The sequence below is a fragment of the Cornus florida genome, unplaced genomic scaffold (genome assembly GCF_030987335.1).
Source record: "Cornus florida cultivar Cherokee Brave unplaced genomic scaffold, ASM3098733v1 CherokeeBrave_3.0.0_Hap2_Chr11, whole genome shotgun sequence".
Classification (NCBI taxonomy): Eukaryota; Viridiplantae; Streptophyta; class Magnoliopsida; order Cornales; family Cornaceae; genus Cornus; species Cornus florida.
The window spans coordinates 184,454-208,118 of record NW_026775581.1 but is presented as its reverse complement, the minus strand read 5'-3'; the positions used below and the strand labels follow the sequence as shown (position 1 = coordinate 208,118).

Below are 23,665 nucleotides of genomic sequence, written 5' to 3'. Positions count from 1 at the left end.
CTATTAACGAAAATGTTCTTGATTACTTATAAAAAAAAAAAGAAAAGGAATGACCTTAGTCATCACATCTCTAATGAAGTGTAACTTGACATCAATGTAACATCTGATTTTTGGTGGCTCCCTGGCTGTCTCTAAACACAGTCAAAACAAATCACCAACCAAGCCTTTCAACCATATACCTTCCTTCACTGCATATGTGGCTTCAATGTACTTCGCCTCAGTTGGAGATAATGCAATTGTAGACTGCAAAGTGGCCTTCCAACTGATCACACTGCCACAAAGAGTGAATACATACCCTGCCAGGACCTCATATCAAGATCTTCAGCATAATCCAAATCAACAAACCCAACGACACTCCCACACGTGTTGCTTCCTGTGCCACAGACTAAGCCAACATCTGTAGTGCCTCGCAAGTACTGCAATATCCACTTCACTGCTTGTCAATAGACCTTCCTAGGTCTATGCATGTATCTGCTCACTATGCTAACTGCATGTGAAATGTTTGGCGTAGTGCACACCATAGCATACATGAAGCTACCAACTGCAGTAGTATAAGGAACACGAGACATGTGCTCCACTTCCTCCTCGGTCTATGGTGACAATCATGTTGAAAGTCTAAAGTGGGCTACCAATGGAGTACTCACAGGTTTTTATGCTTGCATACTGAAAGCGTTTTAACACCTTCTGAATGTATTTCCACTATGACAAATACAATACGCCCGTGGCTCTATTACTATGAATTTCCATTCCCAAAATCCTATACGCGACACCAAGGTCCTTCATCTCAAATTCACTACTAAGCTGAGCCTTCAACATGTTAATTTGTGACATGTTCCTATAAGCAATCAACATGTCATTAACATAGAGTAACAAGTATAAAAACGAACCATCTGAGATCCTCCTGTGATACACACAATTGTTGAAGTCCATCCCAACCATAAAGGTATTGAATTGCTTGTACCACTGTCTAAGAGATTGCTTTAGCCCATAGAAGGATTTTTTCAAAAGGCAAGTATGGTTTTCCTTTTACAGAATCTCAAACCCCTCAGACTAATGTATATAAATCTGCTCTTCCAAGTCACCATGCATGAACATAGTCTTGACATCAAGCTGCTCAAGCTTCAAGTCATATAGAGCAACCTTAGCAAGCAACACTGTGATTGAGCTCTGTTTCACAACATTCACATTTCTGCCACACTCCACTTTATTCAAATGTTGTTTCCTAACTACCCAACATTTGGTACCATAAAGTATGGTTGGTTTAATAAGTTGTTCTATAGAACTCCCCTTTCAATCGTATGGGGATATCTTTATCAAATTATATACTAGATGCACTCCTCCATTTAACCCATCTTGCCTTCATTCTATCATTAATGTCATCTCCAATTTCTCCTCCCCCTCATTATGAATAATTGAGCCTAAATAACCAAAATGTTCACTTTTTTGTACCTCTTGATTCTCAATCGTCATTACATCCTCATTTGTCTTCCTAGATTTACTAAAATTACATTCTATCTATTTGGTTTTTTCGACTTATCTTAAACCCTTTTATTTTAAAGCTTCTTACCAAACTCCAATTTGGCATTAACTCCTCTAGTTTCATCAACTAAAACAATATCATCAGTAAATAATGTACACCATGGAATCTCATCTTGGATGTGTCGTTTTAGCTCATTCGTAACCAAAGCAAAAAGGTATGGGCATAATGCTAACCCGGGAATTCACTTGTTTCCTGTACAGGTGTTCTAAGTATAATCATGCAACCATCATACATGTCCTTTATTGTGTCAATGTATCCCTTTGTGACTTCTTTTCAAAAACCCTCCATATTAGGTCTCTAGGTACCTTATCATAGGCTTTCTCCAAATCAATAAAAACCAAATAGAGATCTCTCTTCTTCTCTGTATATCTTCCCATCAGTCTCCTCAGTAAGTAAATAGCTTCCATTGTTGACCTAACTGGCATGAATCCAAATTGATTCTTTGACCCGCCGTTTCTTTTCTTAGGCTTTGTTCAATCATTCTCTCAATTTAATACCACAGTAATTATTACAACTTTGTACACCCCCTTTACTTTTATATATAGGTACTAGAATACTTTGGAGCCACTCATCTGGCATCCTCTTAGTTGTTATTATCTTATTAAACAATTTTGTTAGCCAAGACAAACCAATATCTCCTAGACACTTCCCACATCTCAATAGGAATGCCATCGGGTCCTGAAGCCCTCCCCGATTTTGTCTTATTTAAGGCATTCCTAACCTCCCACTTCTTGACCCTACAGAAAAAAATATGTTCTCTACATATTCTTCCAAGTGTAGACCTCCTATATGGTTTTCATTTAGCAATTTCTCAAAATAACTTTTCCATCTTTCTTTAATTTCATCGCCTTTTACTAAAACTCCGTTAATCTCACTCTTAATACATTTAATAAATCGTCATATAAATCGTCATATAGTTTTCATCTCCCTTAGCTTAGCAAGTGTATATATATTCTTCTCCTCCCATCTTTTGTGCCTAGTTTAGATATCTTTTGTGCCTAGTTTAGAATATAAATCGTCATATGCTCTATGTTATGCCACACTACTTCTTAACATCTTTATTTACCTTTTTATATTTGTCAAAGGTTTCAGTATTTTTTGTTTTTTGCCAAACTTTATAGCATTTCCTTTTTGTTTTACTACCTTTTGGACTTGATCATTCCATCACCAAGTTTTTTTAAATAATGGTCCCGGTCCTTTTGATTCTTATAAGACTTTTGCTACTCTTTTAATATATGTAGTCATCTTCTTCTATATTAAGTTCGTTTCATTTCTATATTCCATGATGCTTCTCTGAACATCCTATTTTTAAATAATTATACTTTCTCCCCTGAGTCCCCTCTAATAAATTCCACCACCTAGTCCTTGGTTTATGGTTCTCTTTCTTCTTTTAGGTTGTTCTTTTATACATAAATCTAAAACAAGAAGCCTATGTTGTGATGTCAGACTCTCTTTATTAGGTGTACATCTCCCTTTAAAGGTTAAGCCTTTTTCTAACTACTTGGAGTAGGTCCAATGAATCTTATTTTTCTATTCCGATTTAGAAGTATTGATTTGATGTTCCTAAGTTGTTCTGGCATTAGTTTGTCTATCTATTTTTATTTTGATGCAGTCATGTCACATTCAAGTCTATTCATTTTTTTTCCATGGAAAATGAATCCCATGTGCTTTTGCCCCCGTGGAACAATAACCCTTAATGTTCCCGTTTGGGAATTGGATGAGGTACCATTGGGCTACAACTCTTGGTGATTTTTCTCTTTAGTTTATTGTTTCATTTAGCACCCTTTTTTTTTTTTGATCATAAACTATGTTATTTTCCTAGAAACTGTCATGAACTAATGCTTGTATTCTCTTCAATTTTCGTACCATGATTTCTTTTGTTTGCCTCTATGTCTTATTTTTTCTTGTTCAAACACAAGCATTTATTGCATAAAATTGTAAGGGTATTTTAATTTTTTTATAGGATCAAGAATCAATTTAACTTGCGAGCAAAATGATGTTAACGTTTCTAAGTATAATTTGAAGGAGCCACGTATTGGATATGACAAGGAATTGTTTGCAGCATGCATGAGACGGTTCTTGCATGTTCGTTGTTATGATAGTATGGAATTTCTTTCAACTCTTAAGGTGAGAAGCTTCTTTTCATGCAGTTGGTTACTATATACTAGAATAAGATTTAAGTTGCAGTAACTCTACAACGCACCTTTCTTCATATTTGGTGTTAACCATGTTAGTACTTTTATTTTTATTTACCTTGAGATGACATTTCATTTAAGCTCCGTTTGTTTCGATGTAAAATATATTTTAGAAATATTATTTTAATTTTTTGGTGTTTGGTTGTTGTAAAATATTTATGAAGGAAAAAATATTAAAATTTAACAAAAATAACTTACCCATAAATGTTAGGCAAGTTATTTTACATGCCCGGCCCGATAGATTCAACCTCAACCTCGACCTAAACCTTTGCCAAACACCGAATATTTTACCTCAAAAAGGAAAATATTTTTTGAGGAAAATATTTTACGTTGAAACAAATGGAGCCTTAATATTATTTTATTGTGTGCTCAGATGCTTAATACTTTAAATGGTGACAAATAATGAGTAAATAGAATAGAAAGAGGACTGTAAAAATCAAATTCATGCAATTGAGGAGAATAAAGAAACAAAGAGAAGTGAAGCTCAACCATCAAATTTCTTTCAATTTATATGAGAAGTAATCGCTGAAAAATGTTTCCTTTGATGCTCTTGCTAATGAGTGGAGCTAGGTATTTCTCCTTAAAGGGGTGACATAGTCCATTAGAGGCCCAAGAAACAAAAGGTTCAAAGAATGCTTACAGACATTTGGTTCGATTCAACGTGGGACGTAATTGGGACCATGCATAGTGATGTTCATATGGATTTTGGTCTTATTCTATATTTTCTTTTATTTAATATGCTGATTGCTCATTTTTCTATTATGTAAAGAATTTTTTTAAAACGAACCTTAACATTCGCAATTTTATATTTAAAATTCAAAATGGACACATGTCATTCTATAATTTCGCCATGTGGAGGAGGTCCCTCCTCAATGTCCTCATCGCTGAGGAGGCAAGTATTGTTCTTACCATATTAATGTAGAATTTGAACTCCTAAAGCTCTATATAAGGATCTCTACTCATTCCAAATCACACAGCTTAAAGCCCTGGTTTGAGGTTCTCTGAAATCTTCAAAGCTCTCTCTTGCTTTTTCTTGATATACACTCCCTCTACAAGACTTCAAACAACCTTTGATGGCTTTAGTCGTGCTTGGATTAGTTTTCAGTTTTAGTTTTCAAAAATAGTTTTCAGAGAATAAAAAAAAAATTAGTTTTCAGTTTGTTTAGTCTGAAATTCCGTTTGGTTGGGTAAACTACAAAACAGTTTTCCAAAAACAAAAACTCAAAAATTTGTTTGGTTGTATCTACTTAAAATAGTTTTCTCAACTAAGAAAATTACACATCACTATATTATAGAAAATAGAGTGGGGCGATGCGGAAGTGTGGTGCTCAAGGTGGTGAAGTTGGCGGTGCAGAAGTGGGCACTCAAGTGGTGTGTTTGCAGGAGATGAAGTTGTCCTCTATTTCATACAGGGTCGTTAGGAACCTTTGGGGTGGGAGATTTGTTGAGTGGGAGGTGTTGGATGCTTCAGGTGTTTCGGGAGGTAATCTTGTGATGTCGGATAGGAGCTGGGTATCCAAGAGGTATGTGTGGATTGGGATATTTTCCGTCTCTTGTGGTTTTGCTATGGAGGAGGATGGCTTCCAATGGGTGTTCTTCAGTGTTTATGGTCCTGTTGAGGATGGGGAGAGGCATTTACTGTGGGAGGAGCTTGGCTCTATTTGGAGGATATGCCCCCTTCGATGGTGTGTGGGTGAGGAGTTTGATGTTCTTCGTTTCCAGCGGAAGAGGTTTACCTGGGCAGGTGGACTTCGGCCATGAAGCAGTTTTCACTTTTCAGGCTTCATTAACCACCTTTAGTTGATTGATTTGCCATTGGAGGGAGTGCCCTTCACTTGGTCTAGTGGCAGACAGTCTACTACCTTGTCTTGTCTGGATAGGTTCCTTTTATCCGGAGACTGCAAGGAGAAATATTTGGACTTGGTTCAGGCTGCTTTGGCTAGACCCACCTCGGACCATATTCCCTTGGTTTTGGATTGTGGTGGGTTGCGGAAGAGGAGCTCTCCATTTAGATTTGAGAACATGTGGCTTCGGGCGGAGGGCTTCAAGAAGAGGTGCAGGCTTGGTGGACGGGGTATGGGGCGAGTGGCACTTCGAGCTTCACCTTTGCGGGTAAACTTAGGCGCTTGAAGGAAGACATCAAAAGGTAGAACAAGGAGGTGTTTGGGAATGTGACGGCCCGAATTTCTATAATCGGGAGCATCAGTGAGTAACCAAAAAACTGATCGATTATGAGTTCGAAACGTGGAAGCAAGAAAAGAAAGGAGGTCTCTAGAGATAGACACTACCTCTAAGACAACAAAGTAACCTTCTAAGAAGTCACGAGACTCAAGTAGAAGATGACTGCGGAAGCTAAGGTCAAAAGGGTAAAAGGGTCAAAACAAACAAAATATGTAACTAGGGGTAAAATGGTCATTTTACCCAATGGTGGAGAAATAAGACTCAAAACAAGTCAAATGAAGTGTACTCAACCCAATATAATCAATTCATAACATCCCAAGAGGTTCTAAGGCCTTTAATCATGATTTCCCAAAAATACCCCCTTCCGGTCAAGTGATTTTCCGACACTGCCCCACTAAAACGAGTATATCTCTCAGTAGGAATGGAATATGAAAATGGGATTGGTACCATTGAAAAACTAATTCAAAATCCTTGAACTTAGACTCAAGAGTGACCTAATTTGGATCTGGAATGAGGGAGATATGACTGTCCAATGCATGAACAGTAACTTCGTATTCTGCCAAAGGACTGAAAGTAGGCTGCCAGAAAGGTTTCCCAAGGTCTAAATTGAAAATGCGGCTTTCAAATACACCTAAATGACCTCTGGATGTCCTGGAGTGGTCGGTACGGTTGTTGGAAAAAAATCGATGAATAGTAACTGTGACCAAAATTACAAAAAAAGAAAACTCAATTTTTTGTACATTGTTTTCCCCTGCCCAAAACTGATCCCTAAGGCCTCTAAGCTCAATCCCAAATGAAATGAAACATGGAATGAGATAAATACATACATGGGTACATTGAAGTAGCAAAAATAAACATTGAAATTGAATCACCCTTAGCCTCATTACATTAATCAAATGAATTTCAAGATACAATTTGCATAAAAGAAGATTACATCCACATTTAAGAGATACATTACACTCAAAGCTATCCCATACATAAGGATAAGTGCAAATAGAAACTAATAAAAATACATCCAAGCTAGATAAAGTTACATCCATGCCAAGCATGCATTGTCCTGAAAAATGTTTATCAACGGGTGTGATTAAATTACTCCGTAGGAAAGTGCATTATGAGGATAACCTAAGGTTTCATTGGCCTCACAAGAATAGCATATGTTATACATATGTGGAACATGCCTCCTATGCGTCTAATTCAAGGGTGAAACTAAGGGATCATCTTAGAACTAGCATTGGAGCATCATAATTTAAATCCACATCATAGAATGCATTTAACCAAATTGGAACATCCATTACCAAATACTCCAAGCTACATTTGCATCAAAGTGTAAACTTGGAAATGAAATACGAAATCATACAAAATTTGTCAAGGTTGGAACATCCAAACCAAAAACCACAAGCCACAAGTACATAAGATTGTCAACTTGGAAATGAAATACGAAATCACATAATAGGAATATCTTGGACACGAACATCCGGTTATGAACATCACAACCAAGACAACGTAGCTATTTTGGGCTACTAACTTGCAGGGACTACCCAAGTGGTTACTATAATTGGGGAGACCTCATACCTCCCGCACTAGAGTTGAACTCTAGCTATGTCAACGTAACAATGTCCCTAGTGTTTCCTAAAATCAACAACCAATTTCACAACATAGCCACATAGTCAATTCACAAGTTTTACCTTCCATGCACACAAAAGATGCAAGATTCAAGCATATCATGTTCCAAGTCCTCAAGGCTAATATGGCATGATATCAAGCAAGATATGTAATTGAATATGCTAACATTGAGAATTCAACTTAAAAGATTAATTCATGCTAGCACTTTAAGGTCTCTAATACCTTAGCTACACAACCACACAAGCATTATGCTAATCTCTAGCATGTTAAATGTCAAGAACAACAATTTAGTAATAATTCTTAAAATGGCAAGAACAACAAATATTTAGTAATACTTCTCAAAATGACAAGAACAACAATAATCTAGTGATAATTCTACATCAAGGAAGCTAACATTAAACCATCATCTTTCTAGTTAAACATAAACTTTCAAGACACATAATCATGCATTTGAACAATATATATATTTTTTTGATGAGTAAAATGTATTAGAAAGCGTTTAAAAGGGGAACGCGTCCTGAGATATACACAAAAAGACTTTATGAACTCAAAGAACCCAAAAAGTCCACAATGTCCTCTAAAGAAGAATAATCCCTCCCCCAACCCCAATAAAAAAGGGTACAAATAATAGAAAATTTCAGCTCTCCAATAGAGGACTCCTTCCCATCAAAAGATCTTCTGTTCCGCTCTTTCCAAAGACTCCACCAAATGTAAAGAGGGGTCACCCTCCAGAAGTCTCTAGCCTGAGCCCCCACCCATTGGCCCCTCCAGATATCTAGCAATCCTTGAGAAGTCTGAGGCATGACCCAATGGATGCCAAACAAACCAAGCAAAAGACTCCAACATTCATAAGCAACAGGACAATGCAACAGAAGGTGATCCACGGACTCCCCAAAACACTTGCAAAGACAACACCGATTAACAATGATATGTCTTCTCTTTCGTAAATTGTCCAAAGTCAGAATCTTACTCCAAGCTGCAGTCCACACAAAAAAGGCCACCCTAAGGGGCGCCTTAGAGAGCCACACCGTCTTCCACGGGAAGGGCAACCCATGAACCAGAGAGGCGCACAAAGAATGACCGGACCTGGAACGTCCCATTAGAAGAAGGCACCCAAAACAAGGAATCCACACCAGTGCCATCCAATTCCTGTCTATACAAAAGGGCCAACAAGCCAGTGGCATCATCTAACTCCCAATCCTGAAAAGGTCGCCTGAATCGCACATCCCAAGACAACGTCCCGCTATCAAGACGATAGCAGTCAGCAACCATAGCATGTTTGTTAACAGCAATCCTAAACAATCTTGGAAACAACAGAGCCAAAGGCCTATCTTCACACCAGGAATCCTCCCAAAACCTGACAAATCTTCCATCCCGAACTCTGAATCTAATGTGTTTGGAGAATTCATCCCACCCCTTCCCAATGGACCTCCACACCCCCACACCATAAGCAGCCCTAACAGGCCTAGCTGACCACCCCCCTCTCCTCCCCAAAACGACAAGAGATGACCTTTCTCCATAATCTATGTCTTTCACTGCCGAACCTCCAAAGCCACTTGCCTAGAAGAGCATTATTAAAAGGGGCCAGTCTTCTAATTCCGAGACCACCAAGCTGAAGAGGCTTGTAAACCTGAAGTGAATCTCAATGAAGTATACATCAACACATCTTTCTACCAATTGAATAACAAGTTCACAATATATATATATACATGCTTTGAACCATGTAAAAGCCTTTAAGTCAAGCAAGAGAAATCTCATGAATCTTCCTACAACTAACACAAAATGCATATAGCTCATGATAAACCCCAAAACACAATGAAAGCTCTTAGGTTACAATCATACTACACCCCCTACCTCAATAGAGAAAGCCTCTCTAGAATCCAAAGAATAGATGAGCAATGAAAAATCTAAGACAAGAGCCCTTGTAGGCCAAGGTGCAAGCGAGTCTTCTTCCTTCTATGGTGAAGCCAAAAGGTGAGAGGAAGGTGGGCAAAACCAAGCTCTAAGGTGAGCAACAATGGAGGTAAAGAGAGAAAGGAAGGAGGAAGAAGAAGAAGATTAGTGGAAAAGGTGAAACAATATATGATATAAATCATAAAAACAACCCTAGCACTGCCTCTCACATACACTTAAATCTAAGCCCTCCACTTGTCACAATCTTAACCCTCCACACAAAACACACATCCAACCATACACTTGGCATCATCCAAGCCTTACACATGTCACCAATTAAAGGCTAAAACTTGGTCCAATCAAATGATGACATTTTGCACAACTTCTCCAATTTGTACAAAAGTCCCTCCTAGAAATATCTAAAAAGAGAATCGCACAAATGCCCCAAAAAGAAAATCTCTCCAAAAGATAATCACACAAAGGACCCCAAAAATGAAAATGTCCCCAAAGAAATAAAGCACGTATACCCCCCACGAAAGCATAATTTAATAAGCATGCATTGCTACACAATTAAATTATACATTAACGATAAAATAAGCTAAATTAAATGCATGAAGTGTCGGAAATAGTAGAAATTTAATATAGAAGAAAAAGAGAGAGAATTGTGTAAAGGCTTGAATGAAATTTATAATATATGAATCACTCATTCACAGCTGTAGTATTTATAGATAAAAAGAGCACATTGTCACGGGTTTAGAGTTTCAGCACCACTCTAGCCACTCCCGTGCGGCACCAAGGCGTTGCTTCTACTCTCGCAAGGACTTGGTCAGCCTAACTTTTGTGCACACCTTAGCTAACACACTCCCCTCGTGCGTTTACTAGTGTTGTAGTGGCCCTCGCCTTCTCCTCACTTGGCTTGCACACTCACACACACTAAGACACTTAAGTTGGAAAGGAAAGAACACTTCTATTACTTCAAAGAATGCTTTGTACAAGGCTAGCACTCAAACTTTCTACAAGGCTCTCAACACTCACTCTAGGACTTGTTGCCTACAAAATGAAGTCCTACCTCTATTTATAGGCATCCCCATCCCTAATGGATGGCTAGGATGCATTCTAACCTACGGTGGAGATCGATTCTCTAGAATCTTCTCCCACCTTCTTCATACTTCCATACTTATCTACAAGTATCTACAATATTCTAGAACTCTCCATGCTACTCCACACAATTCTGAAGAACTCTAGAATATACTACACATAACTAGAATCTTCCACACAATACTAGACAAGTCTGGAAGACTCTAGAAACTCCACTTGCCATGCCGCGTCTTCCTCAGCTTCTGCGTGGCACAACCTCCATAGGCGGGGTGTGACATTCTCCCCCACCCATTTCCGTGACGCCCTCGTCACGGTTTCTTCAGCTAACCCAACCTCTCGCAGGTCATCAGCACTTGCGCATATGTCCTTGGCCCAAACGTACGAGCGCCCTTCGGGAGATGTGAGGTCCTCACGAGCTCCATCGTGTTGACTGCCACCTCTGGACTCTCCTTCCTGCCCGCGAGCGGCACCATGTATGTGGCCTTGCCTTCCTCGCCTCTAAGTATCATCAACGCACCAAGGCATGGTAGTGGCGCGGCGTTGTTCCTGTCCATGAACTCCAACCCCAGCACCATGTCGTGGTCGTCCATCTCCGCAACCTGGAAGTCGGCCTTGCCCTTCCATCCTTGCATGCATAGCTCCACCTCCTTGCACACTCTACTCACGCGTGCCTCCTCGGAGTTGACGGCCTTGATCCAGCCCTCCGTCTTGCGCATCTCCAAGCCAAGTCGTTGCGCCTCCTCCGGGGTAATGAAGTTGTGTGTAGCGCCGATGTCCACTAACGTTTGCACGGCTTTGCCACCAACCTGCGCATCCACATAGCGCACCCCAGCTACCTTCTTTGCCTTGCCCTTCTTCTTGGTGTTATGCGCCATGCTACTCAGCATCTGCATAGCCCCCATGCACCTGTCCTCTTCGTTGCCCGCATTGTCCATCTTACCCTTGCCCTTATCCTTCACAAGGGCACTCATGGTCTTCTTGTTGGGGCAGTGTCGCAATAGGTGCGGCTCTTCGCACAAGTAGCACTTCGGCGGCTCCCACTTGCCCTTGTCGCGGCGCTCCCCTTTGTCACTGGCCTTGGACCTCTCTCCATGGTCCTTGCCCTTACCATAGCGTGGGCGTCTCTCTTCATCGCTGTGCTCATCATCACTGGACTTGGGCGAGCCCCCTTTCTTGAAGCGTCGGTCTCCCCCACCTTTGCCGTGGTCCCTCTTGGGAGATGTGGCCCTCTTGTCATAGCGCCTAAAGTCTTCAAGGCACTCCGCTATAGCCATTGCGGATGCGAAGTCTCTAGGCTCCCTCCTTTTTAGCTCTGTGGCTACCCAAGACTGCAATCCATCAATGAACAAGCACACGCGTTGCCGCTCCGGCATCTCTGGGATCTCTAGAATCAAGTTGGAGTACTCCTTCACATACTCCCTTATGCTGCCCTTCTGCTTCAGGCGCCTTAGGTTGATTATAGCGAGGTCCTCGACACACTCGGGGTAGAACTGCCTCTTGAGCTGCCTCTTGAACTCCTCCCATGTGTCAACCGCTCTTGCGCCTCTACCGGTGAAGCGCTGCCTCCACCATAGAGCGGCAGTGTCCGTGAGGTACATAGTGCCTGTTTGCACCTTTTCCTCATCATCCTCGATCTCCATGCACTCGAAGTACCGCTCCATGTGCCAGAAGAAGTTGTCAATCTGGCGCGCATTCCTTGCCCCATCGTACTCCTTGGGCTCCGGTGCCTTCTTCTTCCTTGGCTTCACCACGACCTCGCGCGCCTGGGAGAACTCCTTCTTGCACTCGGCAATCTCCACGCGCAAGTCGTCTACCCGATCATACAAGTCCCTTTCCCTCTCTTGTGCCTTGTTGGCGATGCCATCAATCAGCTCGTAGAGCTCCGCCATCCTTCTCTCGAGCTTGTTAAACTTGGTCTCCGTGTAGACCAAGTGTGTGGCAAGCTTCTCCTCCAACTCCAAGACGTGGACTTGGTGGTCTCCTCCGCTAGCCATGTCTACTCCAACAAAGCTCCCTTGACGAACCTGCTCTGATACCAACTGTCAAGGGTTTAGAGTTTCAGCACCACTCTAGCTACTCCCGTGCGGCACTAAGGCGTTGCTTCTACTCTCGCAAGGACTTGATCAGCCTAACTTCCGTGCACACCTTAGCCAACACACTCCCCTTGTGTGCTTACTAGTGTTGTAGTGGCCCTCGCCCTCTCCTCACTTGGCTTGCACACTCACACACACTAAGACACTTAAGTTGGCAAGGAAAGAACACTTCTATTACTTCAAAGAATGCTTTGTACAAGGCTAGCACTCAAACTCTCTACAAGGCTCTTAAGACTCACTTTAGGACTTGTTGCCTACAAAATGAAGTCCTACCTCTATTTATAGGCATCCCCATCCCTAATGGATGGCTAGGATGCATTCTAACCAACGGTGGAGATCGATTCTCTAGAATCTTCTCCCACCTTCTTCATACTTCCATACTTATCTACAAGTATTTACAATATTCTAGAATTCTCCATACTACTCCACACAATTCTGGAGAACTCTAGAATATACTACACATAACTAGAATCTTCCACACAATACTAGACAAGTTCGGAAGACTATAAAAACTCCACTTGCCATGCAGTTGCCATGCAGCGTCTTCCTCAGCGTCTGCGTGTCGCCTGCGTGGCACAACCTCCATAGGCGGGGCGTGACAACATGCCCATATTACAAGAAAGGAAACTAAATTAAATCTAAATCAAATCGCAACATATTCTAAAGCATATTCTATGGCATATTCTATAGCATAATTAAATCTCTACTAATATGGCAAGTCATTCCATAAATCGTGGATATCATATATGCTAACACTCTCTCTCAAGTTGGTGTGTGGATGTCTGAAACGCCCAACTTGGACAATGCATTCTCAAACACAATCTTGCTGATACCCTTTGTAAGAATGTCTGCAAGCTGTTGAGAGCTTGTAACAAATGGAGTGCAAATTTGACCAGAGATGATCTTCTCTCGAATGAAGTGCCTAATAACAAATAAAAAATGTCTCCTCAGACCATAAAAAATTAACAATGTCTCCTCAGACCATAAACAACCAATTATGTCTCCTCAGACCGTAAACAACCAATCATGTCTCCTCAGACCGTAAACAACCAACAATGTCTCCTCAGACCATTTCCTTTCACATGTTTAAAATATGTAGATGGAAGAATCAACAATGTCTCCTCAGACCATTCCCCTTCATACATATGTTTAAACAATGTAGATGAAAGAATCAATAATGTCTCCTCAGACCATAAAATAGAAACAACTATGTCTCCTCAGACCACTTCTGAGTAGGTGGTGGCAAACTCGCAACACCCTCATTAAGGTCGGATCACCCTGCCTACCCAACACCTCCCGGATGGGAGATCTCACCCTAGACCATTCCTGAATGGGTGGTGCCGAACTCGCAATGCCCTCATTGCAGTCAGACCACCCTGGCTCTGATACCAAGTAGAAATATAATACAGAAGAAAAAGAGACAGAATTGTGTAAAGGCTTGAACGAAATTTATAATATGTAAAGGCTTGAATGATATGAATCACTCATTCACAGCTCTAGTATTTATAGATAAAAAGAGCACATGTTCATATTACAATAAAGGAAACTAAATTAAGGCCTGTTTGTTTGGGCTTTTTGTAGCCTCAAAACGGGCTTCTAAGCCCAGAAAGCCCTTTTTCAAATTTTATGACTGTTTGGTGAAGTTTTTAAAATGGACTTTTAGAAAACGCTAGTGGTTTAGAAGCCCGTTTCAAAGAAGCCACTAAAACCTACTTTCTGATTGACTTCGGGCAATTAATTAAATAATAATTTTTTAAAAAAATTTGTAACCTTCACAGTTCATTCTCTCCCCATCTTCGTTCTCTGTAGCCATCTTCTCTGTTCATCCTCTCCCCATAAAACAATTTTGAAAGTTCCATTGCTGCCAACGGAAGATCTGATCGTTGGCACCAAAATTTCCAGTGAAATCTCCTCTTACACCGTTTTGAGACTTGAAAGACGTTCGCCGGTGACCCACTTATCTGACCCAGTCTGCAACGGAGATGAGACACAAATTGGAGAGAACCGTCGTGTGGGTGACCAGACCGCCTCCAGTGATGGGTTTCTCCGCCATAGGAAATGTAGGCAGGTTAAATTACAGTAATTTTGGTCTTTATGCTCCTTTTTTTTCTGCCACCTTCCACCTTAATGGGATCTCTGATCATTCCTTTATCTCTATTCCAATTACCTCGGGCCCGGAGAAATCTAGAAAACCATTGCAATTTTTTTTGATTTCTGGGCTGATCATGAGGCTCTTATTCCCACAATAAAAAAAGTGTGAATACTAACATTATTGAAGTTCGATTTGATCAATTATCTTAACAGCTATACACAAAATATAAGTATATATCTGTGTATGCATATTTAGAGAGAGTGGAGCAGTTAGAGAGAGACAACGTGGATATCGAGAAAGCTTATGATCACGTGAATTGGAAATTTCTTCTTTATTTGCTTCGGAGAATGGGGTTTGGAGATCGATGGATAAAATGGATTGAATCTTGCATCTCATCAGTTATGTTCTCTGTGCTTGTGAACGGCTCTCCTGCCCGTTTTTTTCCGAATTCGCGTGGTTTGAGACAAGGAGATCCTTTGTCGTCTTTTCTTTTTCTTATTGTCATGGAGGGATTGAGTAAATTAATGAAAAAGGCAGAGAATCTGGGTTACATAAGGGGGTTCACTGTTGGCAGAGATATTGCTAACCAGATTAAGATATCCCATTTGTTGTTTGCAGATGATACCCTGGTTTTCTGTGATGCTGATGTTTCCTAACTCAGGTATTTGAGGTGCATTCTTACATGCTTCCAAGCAGTGTCTGGTCTTAAGATTAATGTTGGAAAGAGTGTGCTTGTCCCAGTGGGGGAGGTCTCTAATATTTCCACTTTAGCTACTGTTCTTGGATGTGGAGTGGGTGCCTTTCCACTCCCTTATCTGGGCTTACCTTTGGGAATCTCCTCCAGGATAGTAGGGATTTGGGATCCGGTGATTAACAGGGATGAAAAAAGATTGGCGGGATGGAAAAAACAGTATCTTTCGAAAGGGGGGAAGGTCAATCTTATTAAGAGCACCCTCTCGTCCCTTCCCACATATTTCTTATTTTTGTTTCAGATCCCGTGTTCTGTTGCCGAACGAATTGAAAAAATTCAGAGAGACTTTCTTGGGGGTGGAAAAGGAGAGGAGTTCAAGTATCATCTTGTTAATTGGGAGTAGGTTTGCAAACCGTTGAAGTTTGGCGGTTTAGGTATCCGGAAGTTAGTTCCTTTCAATAGAGCCTTATTGGGGAAGTGGTTATGGAGATTCGGTAAAAAACGTCATCGACAATGGAGAAGAGTTATCTCGTGTTGTTTTGGGGAAGAGAGTGGAGGTTGGTCCTCTCGTCTTGTTTCTATTACCGGGGGCGTTGGCGTTTGGAAGTTCATTCGGAAAGGTTGGGATGTGTTTTCCACCCAAATTCGGTTCAAGGTTTGTAATGGTATGTATGTTAGATTTTGGGAAGACTTATGGTGTGGTGATTAGTTGTTGTCTCTTTCTTTTCTTCGTCTCTTTAGCATTGCCGAGAATAAGCATGCTTATGTAATTGACTGTTATCATCTTGATAACAGTGGAGTTACGTGGGATGTGCGTTTTAGGCGTTCCTTTCAGGATTGGGAGATAGTTGAAGTTTGCGTCTTTTTGGACCTGTTGTATAGACAGAAGGATGTCGGCAGAGGTTGTGATGATATTTTGTGGACTCCCTCTGTTCATGGTAGATTCGAAGTTCGATCCATGTTCTTGTGTTTGTCTAATTTTATTGGATATGATTTCCCTTGGAAGTGTATTTGGTGCTCTAAAGCTCCTCTTAGAGTTGCCTTCTTTGTTTGGACTGCTACTTGGGGAAAATTCTAACATTGGATAATCTGCGCACGAGAGGTAATACCATTGTTAATTGGTGCTGTCTTTGTAAAAATGATGGTGAGTCCGTGGTCCATCTTCTTATGCATTGTCCTGTTGCATCTGATTGCTGGAATCTCATATTCAGTATTTTTGGCGTTCAGTGGGTAATGCCTAAGCACTCTTTCCAATTAATTAATGCTTGGAGAAGATGCCCTGTTTCTGGTCATGCTCGTGATTTTTGGAGGGTCGTCCCACATTGTGTTTGGTGGTGTATTTGGAGAGAGAGAAATAACAGAAACTTTGAAGGGAAGGAATCGTCTTTTGCAAACCTTAAGTCTTTTATCCTACGCTCTCTTTTCTGTTATGTCAGAGGCAGCACTTGCTCCTCGATCGATGACTTTTTTGTTTTATTGGACTCTGTTGGTCCATAGGTTTGGCTTTTGCTCTTTTGTTTTTGTGTATTAGGGACGCGTTCCCCTTTTGAACGTTTTTCTAATATATTTTTACTTATCAAAAAAAAAGAGAGGGGGCTCCAAATCTGAAACTTCATTAGGTGGCGAATTTCGAGAAAGAAAATGGATCTATTTGCAGTAGTGTTTATAATGAAATCAATGATCAATTAACTGGAGGGTTCCAGATTGAAATGGGTCTACACATTTCTATCATGTTTCACTGTAATTGTTGGAGGTTTTCTTACGTGGTCATTTAGTTTTTCTATTTATCATTCGATTAACTTTTTTTTCCTGTCTTGGTCTTTTAGGTTGAAACTTGCAACAGTGGTGATAATTTAAAGACCTCAGAATAAAAAATAAAAAAATAATAATAAAAAAATAGTTAAAAGGCATTTCAGGAATGTACTCACCAAACAACTTTATTGTCTTGAATTCCTTCGAATAAAATTACTTTAACAAAGGACTTATTATCAAAGCCCATTTGATGTTTGGAAGCTCCCCCAAACACAACCTAAATCTAAATCAAATCACAACATATTCTAAAGCATATTCTATGGCATAATCAAATATCTACTAATATGGTAAGTCATTCCATAAACTGTGGCTATCATATATGCTAACATATGCATAGTCAAATCTCTGCTATTATGGTAAGTCATTTCATAAATCGTGGATATCATATGTGCTAACAGAAATCAATCTCGGACACTAAACCGTACCTCGGGTCCTCCAAAACCCATAGGTAACAAGAAATGAAATAAAAATAAATAATAATAATAATATAATAATTAATTAATAATAAAAAAAATATCTCTGGAAAAAAAATGACACGGTCATCACAAGGAATCTGGAATGGAGGAAGAACAGGGCTCTTTTAGAGATAGCAGAGGTTGATTGTTTGAAGGGTTTGGGTTGACTTGATGAGCCAATGAGGCGCAGGAGGGAGGAGTGTCAGGTGGAGATTTTAGAGATTGGTAATTCGGAGGAGATTTCGTGGCGGTTGGAATCTCGTGCTTCGTGGCTTATGGAGGAAGAATAAGGCTCTTTTGGAGATAGCAGAGATTGAAGGGTTTGGGTGGTCTTGATGAGCCAATGAGGCGTAGGAGGGAGGAGTGTCAGGCGGAGATTTCGGAGATTGCCATTTTAGAGGAGGTTTCATGGTGGTAGAAATCTCGTGTTTTGCGGCTTGAGGAAGGTAATTGGAACACGAGGTTCTTTCATAGGCTTGCTAATGCCGATCGGAGGAGTAACCACATTGCGAGGATTCGGGTTGACCAGGTGTTAAGCAAGGAGGAGGAGGTATGTAGGGGGATTGCCACTTTCTATGAAATGCTGTACAAGGGCCCTATAGGTGGAGGCCATTGCTAGGGGGGTTGCATTTTAATTCTATATTTGATTCTGATAGAGGTGGGTTAGAGAGGCCATTTAGCAAAATGAACCTGGGTTTGTAGGGGGTAGCATTTTGTCTATGAGTTGTATGGAGCAAAACAGGTGCCAACTAAATTCCATGTAAGGCTGCCATATGGTGTCTAACCAACCAACTTCCATGAAATTCCAAAACACTCCCATACTAACAAGTTTAATCAGGGAAAAAAAAAAAAAAAAACAAGTTTAATCACACTAATGCCCCAATATAAGCAATTAACTCACTAAACACGATTAAAAGTCACTAAGCATGATTATGAGCAACTAATCATGATTAAAAGTCACCAATAATGATTAAGATTCACTAAGCACGATTAAGAGTCACTAACCATGATTAAGAATCACTAAACACGATTAAGAGTCACTAAACACAATTAAAAGGCATAGTAAAATCTTAGGATATCACGTTGGTGGTCTTGTTCTGGTTGCAAAATGGACCTGGGTATCCTTCACATAAGCAGCATGACTGCTGGAGGTTGTGGCAATGTCCTGGCTCTAAGACCAAGAAGAAATATAGGTGAAATATGTAAAGACTTGAATGAGAATAATCATCCATTCACAGCTCTGGTTTTTATATATGAAAAGAGCACATGTTAAATATTACAGGAAAGGAAACCAATTAAAATCACTGCAAATTCTATGCAATAATCATCCATTCATAGCTCTGGTTTTTATATATGAAAAGAGCACATGTTAAATATTACGGGAAAGGAAACCAATTAAAATCACTGCAAATTCTATGCCTAAATATATGCGTAAATAAAGTCAAATCCAATGATTCTTGGCTAACATATCTCGGCTAACACAAATTGTCAACTTTAGCATGTTTCAAATTTCAGCTACATGTTACCTTATCTTTTATTTACTTATTTTTATACTTGCTTCTCAACTTAACCTTGAATTGCTTTGCTTTAATATTACTTAAATGATTAATTTCAGCTTTGAAAGTTAAGCATGATTTAAGGGGGAGCAAATTGACTCAAACAGTAAATGATGAACTTAATTGTTTATATTTACTTAAATTTAGTGTTTTATTATTTTTATTCTCTTATCACATTGATATAATGCACTTGGTATAGTTTCATGATGGTTTGGACTTGGTTGCATTATTTTTTTTTCACTCTTGATTGAGGGGTTTTCCCATAAATTCTGGTGTTCACTTATTTATTGCTTTATTTATTTGATGATTTGCATGCTTGTTTCAATCTGAGGTTATTACTTGATATTAAATAATCGGTGAAACCTGAAACAAGGTAGTTTATATAGTGAAACACAACCTTTTACCAAAGTAACTGAAAACGAATTTTTAATTGTTCCACAAAAGCTATGAAACAGTGCTGCACAAGGTCCCCTGAAATAGAATTTTTAAGTAAAGTTTGACCCCTAAGGAACATTAATGGAAAATTACACCAAACCGTTTGATGATTATCACAAATTCAAAGATCTTGAAGGTTCTGTATATTGTAGCACTTCTCTATGATGCATTAACACTATCTCACACCAGCCAGCAGTTATTTTGGGCATCTACAGCCAGAAAAATTAAGTGCAATAATATATAATATATTACCTTTTTTCTCAAGGGATTGGGGAAGGTAGTTTCGAATGATAGCTAAACCTAGTTATTTCAACCTTTCCATGACACTTAATAATTTGTAGCATTCTATTGTAAACATAGGTAGATGAATATTGTTAATTTACTGTATTCTTTTGTTTTATTGGCTTTACAGACATTGCATTATCAACTTCAGAAGGAGAAAGAAGCTCATGGTGTCGGAGTGCATTTTCTTATGATTGACAGGTTTATACATTTTAAATATTCTGATTATAGGTTATTTTGCCAGGCTTCATATTAGATGAATATAGAATTATATATATATATATATATATATATGTATAAGTGAAATTGTATTAAAAGAGAAGAAAACAATAATCCGCAGGAAGCCTTTTTTCTAACTACTTGGGGTAGGCTACATGAATCCTATGTTCCCATTCCGCTCTATCGGCCATAGCGTCAGTCAAACCACATGCTATCATATCCTTCTTTACTAAATCTTTCCACCATTACTTTGGCCTTCTTCTTCCCCTAGTATTATCCTCTATGTGGACTATACCACTCTTTCTAACTGACGCAGTTAAAGGTCTTCTCTGTCCAAACCATCTTAACCGTTATTCTCTTATTTTATCTCCAATTTGTGCTACTCCAACCATCTTCCGAATGTGGTGATTTCTAATTTTATCTTCTTGTCCTATTTTATTTATTTATTTTATGAGTAAGATTGTAATAAGAAGCCTTCAAAAGGGGAAAAAAAATCCCTCAAAAGCTACACAAAACCAAATAGGGCCTCGAAACTCTCAAAGAGTCCGAAAAATCGACTATCTCCTCGGTTTACAATTTCTCCCTAGAACCCAACAAAAAAGAGTGCTAATAATGGAGAACTTCGACGCACCAATAGGAGCCTTCTTTCCATCAAAGGATCTCCTATTTCTGTCAAGCTATAAACACCACCAGTTGCATAAAGGTGTGACCCTCCAGAATTCACGAGCTTAGCCCCCAATGTACAACCTCTCTAAGCCTCAACCAACCCTCGGGAAGATCTGGGCAAAGCCCACTGAACCCCAAACAAACCCAACATAAAAAACTAGCAATCCCGAGCCACTAGGCAATGCAAAAGAAGGTGGTCAACCGTTTCTTCATCTTTATCTTCTTGTCTTATTGCAAATCTATCTCAGCATTTGCATTTCCGCCACACTTTATTTTAGCTTATGTTGTTTCCATTACAGACCGAATACACTTATTTTTCAAGTGATTCATATCATCAAGTGTGCCATTTCATTCACAATTTTTTTTCTTTCACCAAGAATGTTTTATAGAACTGTGTTCCTTGAATTTGAAGTATTTTACTTTCACGCAATTCACAGGATCACGATCAAGGGTGTAATGCTCTTTGTTGCAGTGGTCCTTAATTTTAACAATCGAAATGTGGTCCAAAGAAAATAACACTATTTGATAGGGCTTCTTCCTATACCTATGAATTCCATTGGACCCAGAAATGATACGAAATAATCCTTTGGTCTTTCAATATCAATAGGTTGATTGTTTCGCTCCTGTATCTTCCAAAAGGAAAAAAAGATCTCTGAATGATATCCTTTTTTCTAATATTTAGAATTTAAACAAAAAGTAGATACATTTGAAAAAAAAAAAACCATTATCAACCAACATACAACAGAATTGACTTGACAGCGCAAATTTTTATTTAATGCAATTATAAATGATCCTAGTGATAAAAAAAAAAAAAAAAAAAAATTGAAACAATTATAGTGGTGAAGGTGCAAGAAATTTCTCTCTGTATTAGGAAAGTAATCTATTACACTTCACACAATCTCCCCCTTTCCATCTCTCTAACTTCTATTTATAGAAATGTACATTTGCCCTAAAACCTCTCCCAAAACTCTCAAACCTGGGCCAATCTTCAATGGGTCTTTTCATTCGGCCATAGTGAATGAAGGCCCCTTTTGTAATGCCGAAGAGGTTGGGCTTGGAGGTGGTTCAAATGACCTTTGGGCCTGTTGAACCGGGCCATTTATGGCCCTGTTCGTTTTCGGTACGCTCACCTGCCCCCTAATCTCTCCCTAATTAATTAGGGTGAGATTAACAAGGGGATGCAATCATGACGTGACAGCTCGATGTGATGACGTGGGGAAGCGGACGGTTAGCGCAGAGATCAATGCTTTGAAAATTGAAGTTTCATCATTGCTATGACGCCTTGGTCAACGAGAATGCCTTCTTTAAAACCCTTGGTCCGTGCCCTCAGATCTCTCTTCTGTCTTCTTCATCTCTTCTTTAAGCATTTCATTTTTCTCTAGCAACGAGGAAGTCTTCTCCGGCGAGCCTTTCTTAGACCTCAACTCTTTGGAGTGACTCTGTTGACTCCACTCTTTAAGGTTAGTTTCAACATCCTCTTATTTCTTAAAAGGTTTTTTTTTTTCTTTTCTTCTCTTTTAAATTTGAGGGTTCCTCTTACCGTTGCCATGGCGATTGACTTAGAATCTATTTGTGCAAAGTAAGAAATCCCCGTCGATGTTTTCATTAGAAGTTACCCCAAGAAACTCAATGTGAGAACAGGTGAGGGTCTCCTTCAAGGGGAGATCCTTTTTTCTCCCCTTCATTTGAACGTGATTAGATTCCCTTTGCACCCTTTCTTATCTTATATCTTTAACAAATTAAACCTCTCCCCACTTCAAGTGAACCTCAACTTCTTTAGGATTATGTCAGTCCTTCTGATCATGAATGATGACAAAGACTTGGAGCTCGACCTTCTGGATCTTCTCATGTGTTATAGGATCTGTAAAATTAGGCAGGATGACATGTACTACCATCTGTTCCCTATTGCCAAACGGTCGATCTATTCGGACAAGCCTGACTCTGAGAAGGGTTGGAGGAAAGACATTATAGGGGTTAGAGGGGCTTGGCAAACTCCATCCTCTAGGAACTTTCCCATCCCAACCGTCTTCGGCAAGTGTTTTGTTCCCTTGTACGTTAAATTTAGAAAACATAAGAGCGAGTATAAGTGCGAAATTTATCTCCCACGCTACAGCTCTTTCGTTCGTCATTCGTTGGGCATCCCTTATGACGACTTGAGTTACGGCGTTTGTAGGGCTAGGCTTTGAGAGAAAGTGTGGACCAGCATCCTTTCATCCTCTGAGCTACTTACTCCAGAAGCCTTCAACAACATATCATTTCTAGGGCTCTACATGTACGAGCTACAGATCCCCTTGTTCGGAAGGAAGAGGGATCCTCCTAGGGATGTCCCTGCCACTACTCCTAGCTCTGAGAATCCTTGCACTGTCCAGGAGACTGCCCTGGCGAAGGAGAAAGGAAAGAGACCCCTATCGGAGAGGGGTTCTGGGTCTGACTTGGATGACGTTCCCTTGGCATAAAGGGTTCGGACTTCTGGGGCGACTGAACCCAACACACAAAAAGAGTTGCCCACTTCTAGTGGCGCAACTAGGGGAGCAGAGGGGACCTCATCTAACCCTTCGGCAGTGATCCCATGGACTCCTAAATTTGTCCGAGTGGACTGATCGGTTGTTGCCCCCAGCGACACCATGTTTAAGAGTGGTCCGACCGCTCTTTCATACTACACCCATATGTGGACTCCACAGGATGTGAAGGTCCAGAGGGAGATGTCCCGGAAGGACATGTATACCCGATTCCCAATCTCTGCTATGGAGGTAACTTGTCACTTGACTCATATTTACCTTTTCTCTTTCTTTTTATCGCTTTAACTCTATTGGGCTCACATTGGGCATCATAGC

The 23,665-nt window shown here is 40.0% G+C and overlaps 1 protein-coding gene across 14 annotated transcripts in view; it reads left to right on the top strand.

Annotated features, from left to right (window-relative positions):
* Positions 1 to 23,665, top strand: part of LOC132282920 (DNA repair protein XRCC2 homolog) — a 66,314-nt gene that overhangs the window by 15,258 nt on the left and 27,391 nt on the right. For 13 of the 14 annotated variants that reach the window (XR_009471909.1, XR_009471910.1, XR_009471911.1 and 10 more), the window contains exons 3-4: positions 3,504 to 3,667; positions 20,077 to 20,147. Coding sequence is in view for 11 of the 14 variants with exons in the window: in XM_059784753.1 (XP_059640736.1) it covers positions 3,504 to 3,667; positions 20,077 to 20,147 (235 nt within the window). In the remaining 3 variants the exon portion in view is untranslated. The remainder of the gene's footprint in view (positions 1 to 3,503; positions 3,668 to 20,076; positions 20,148 to 23,665) is intronic. The other variant, XM_059784759.1, reaches the window with a different exon arrangement.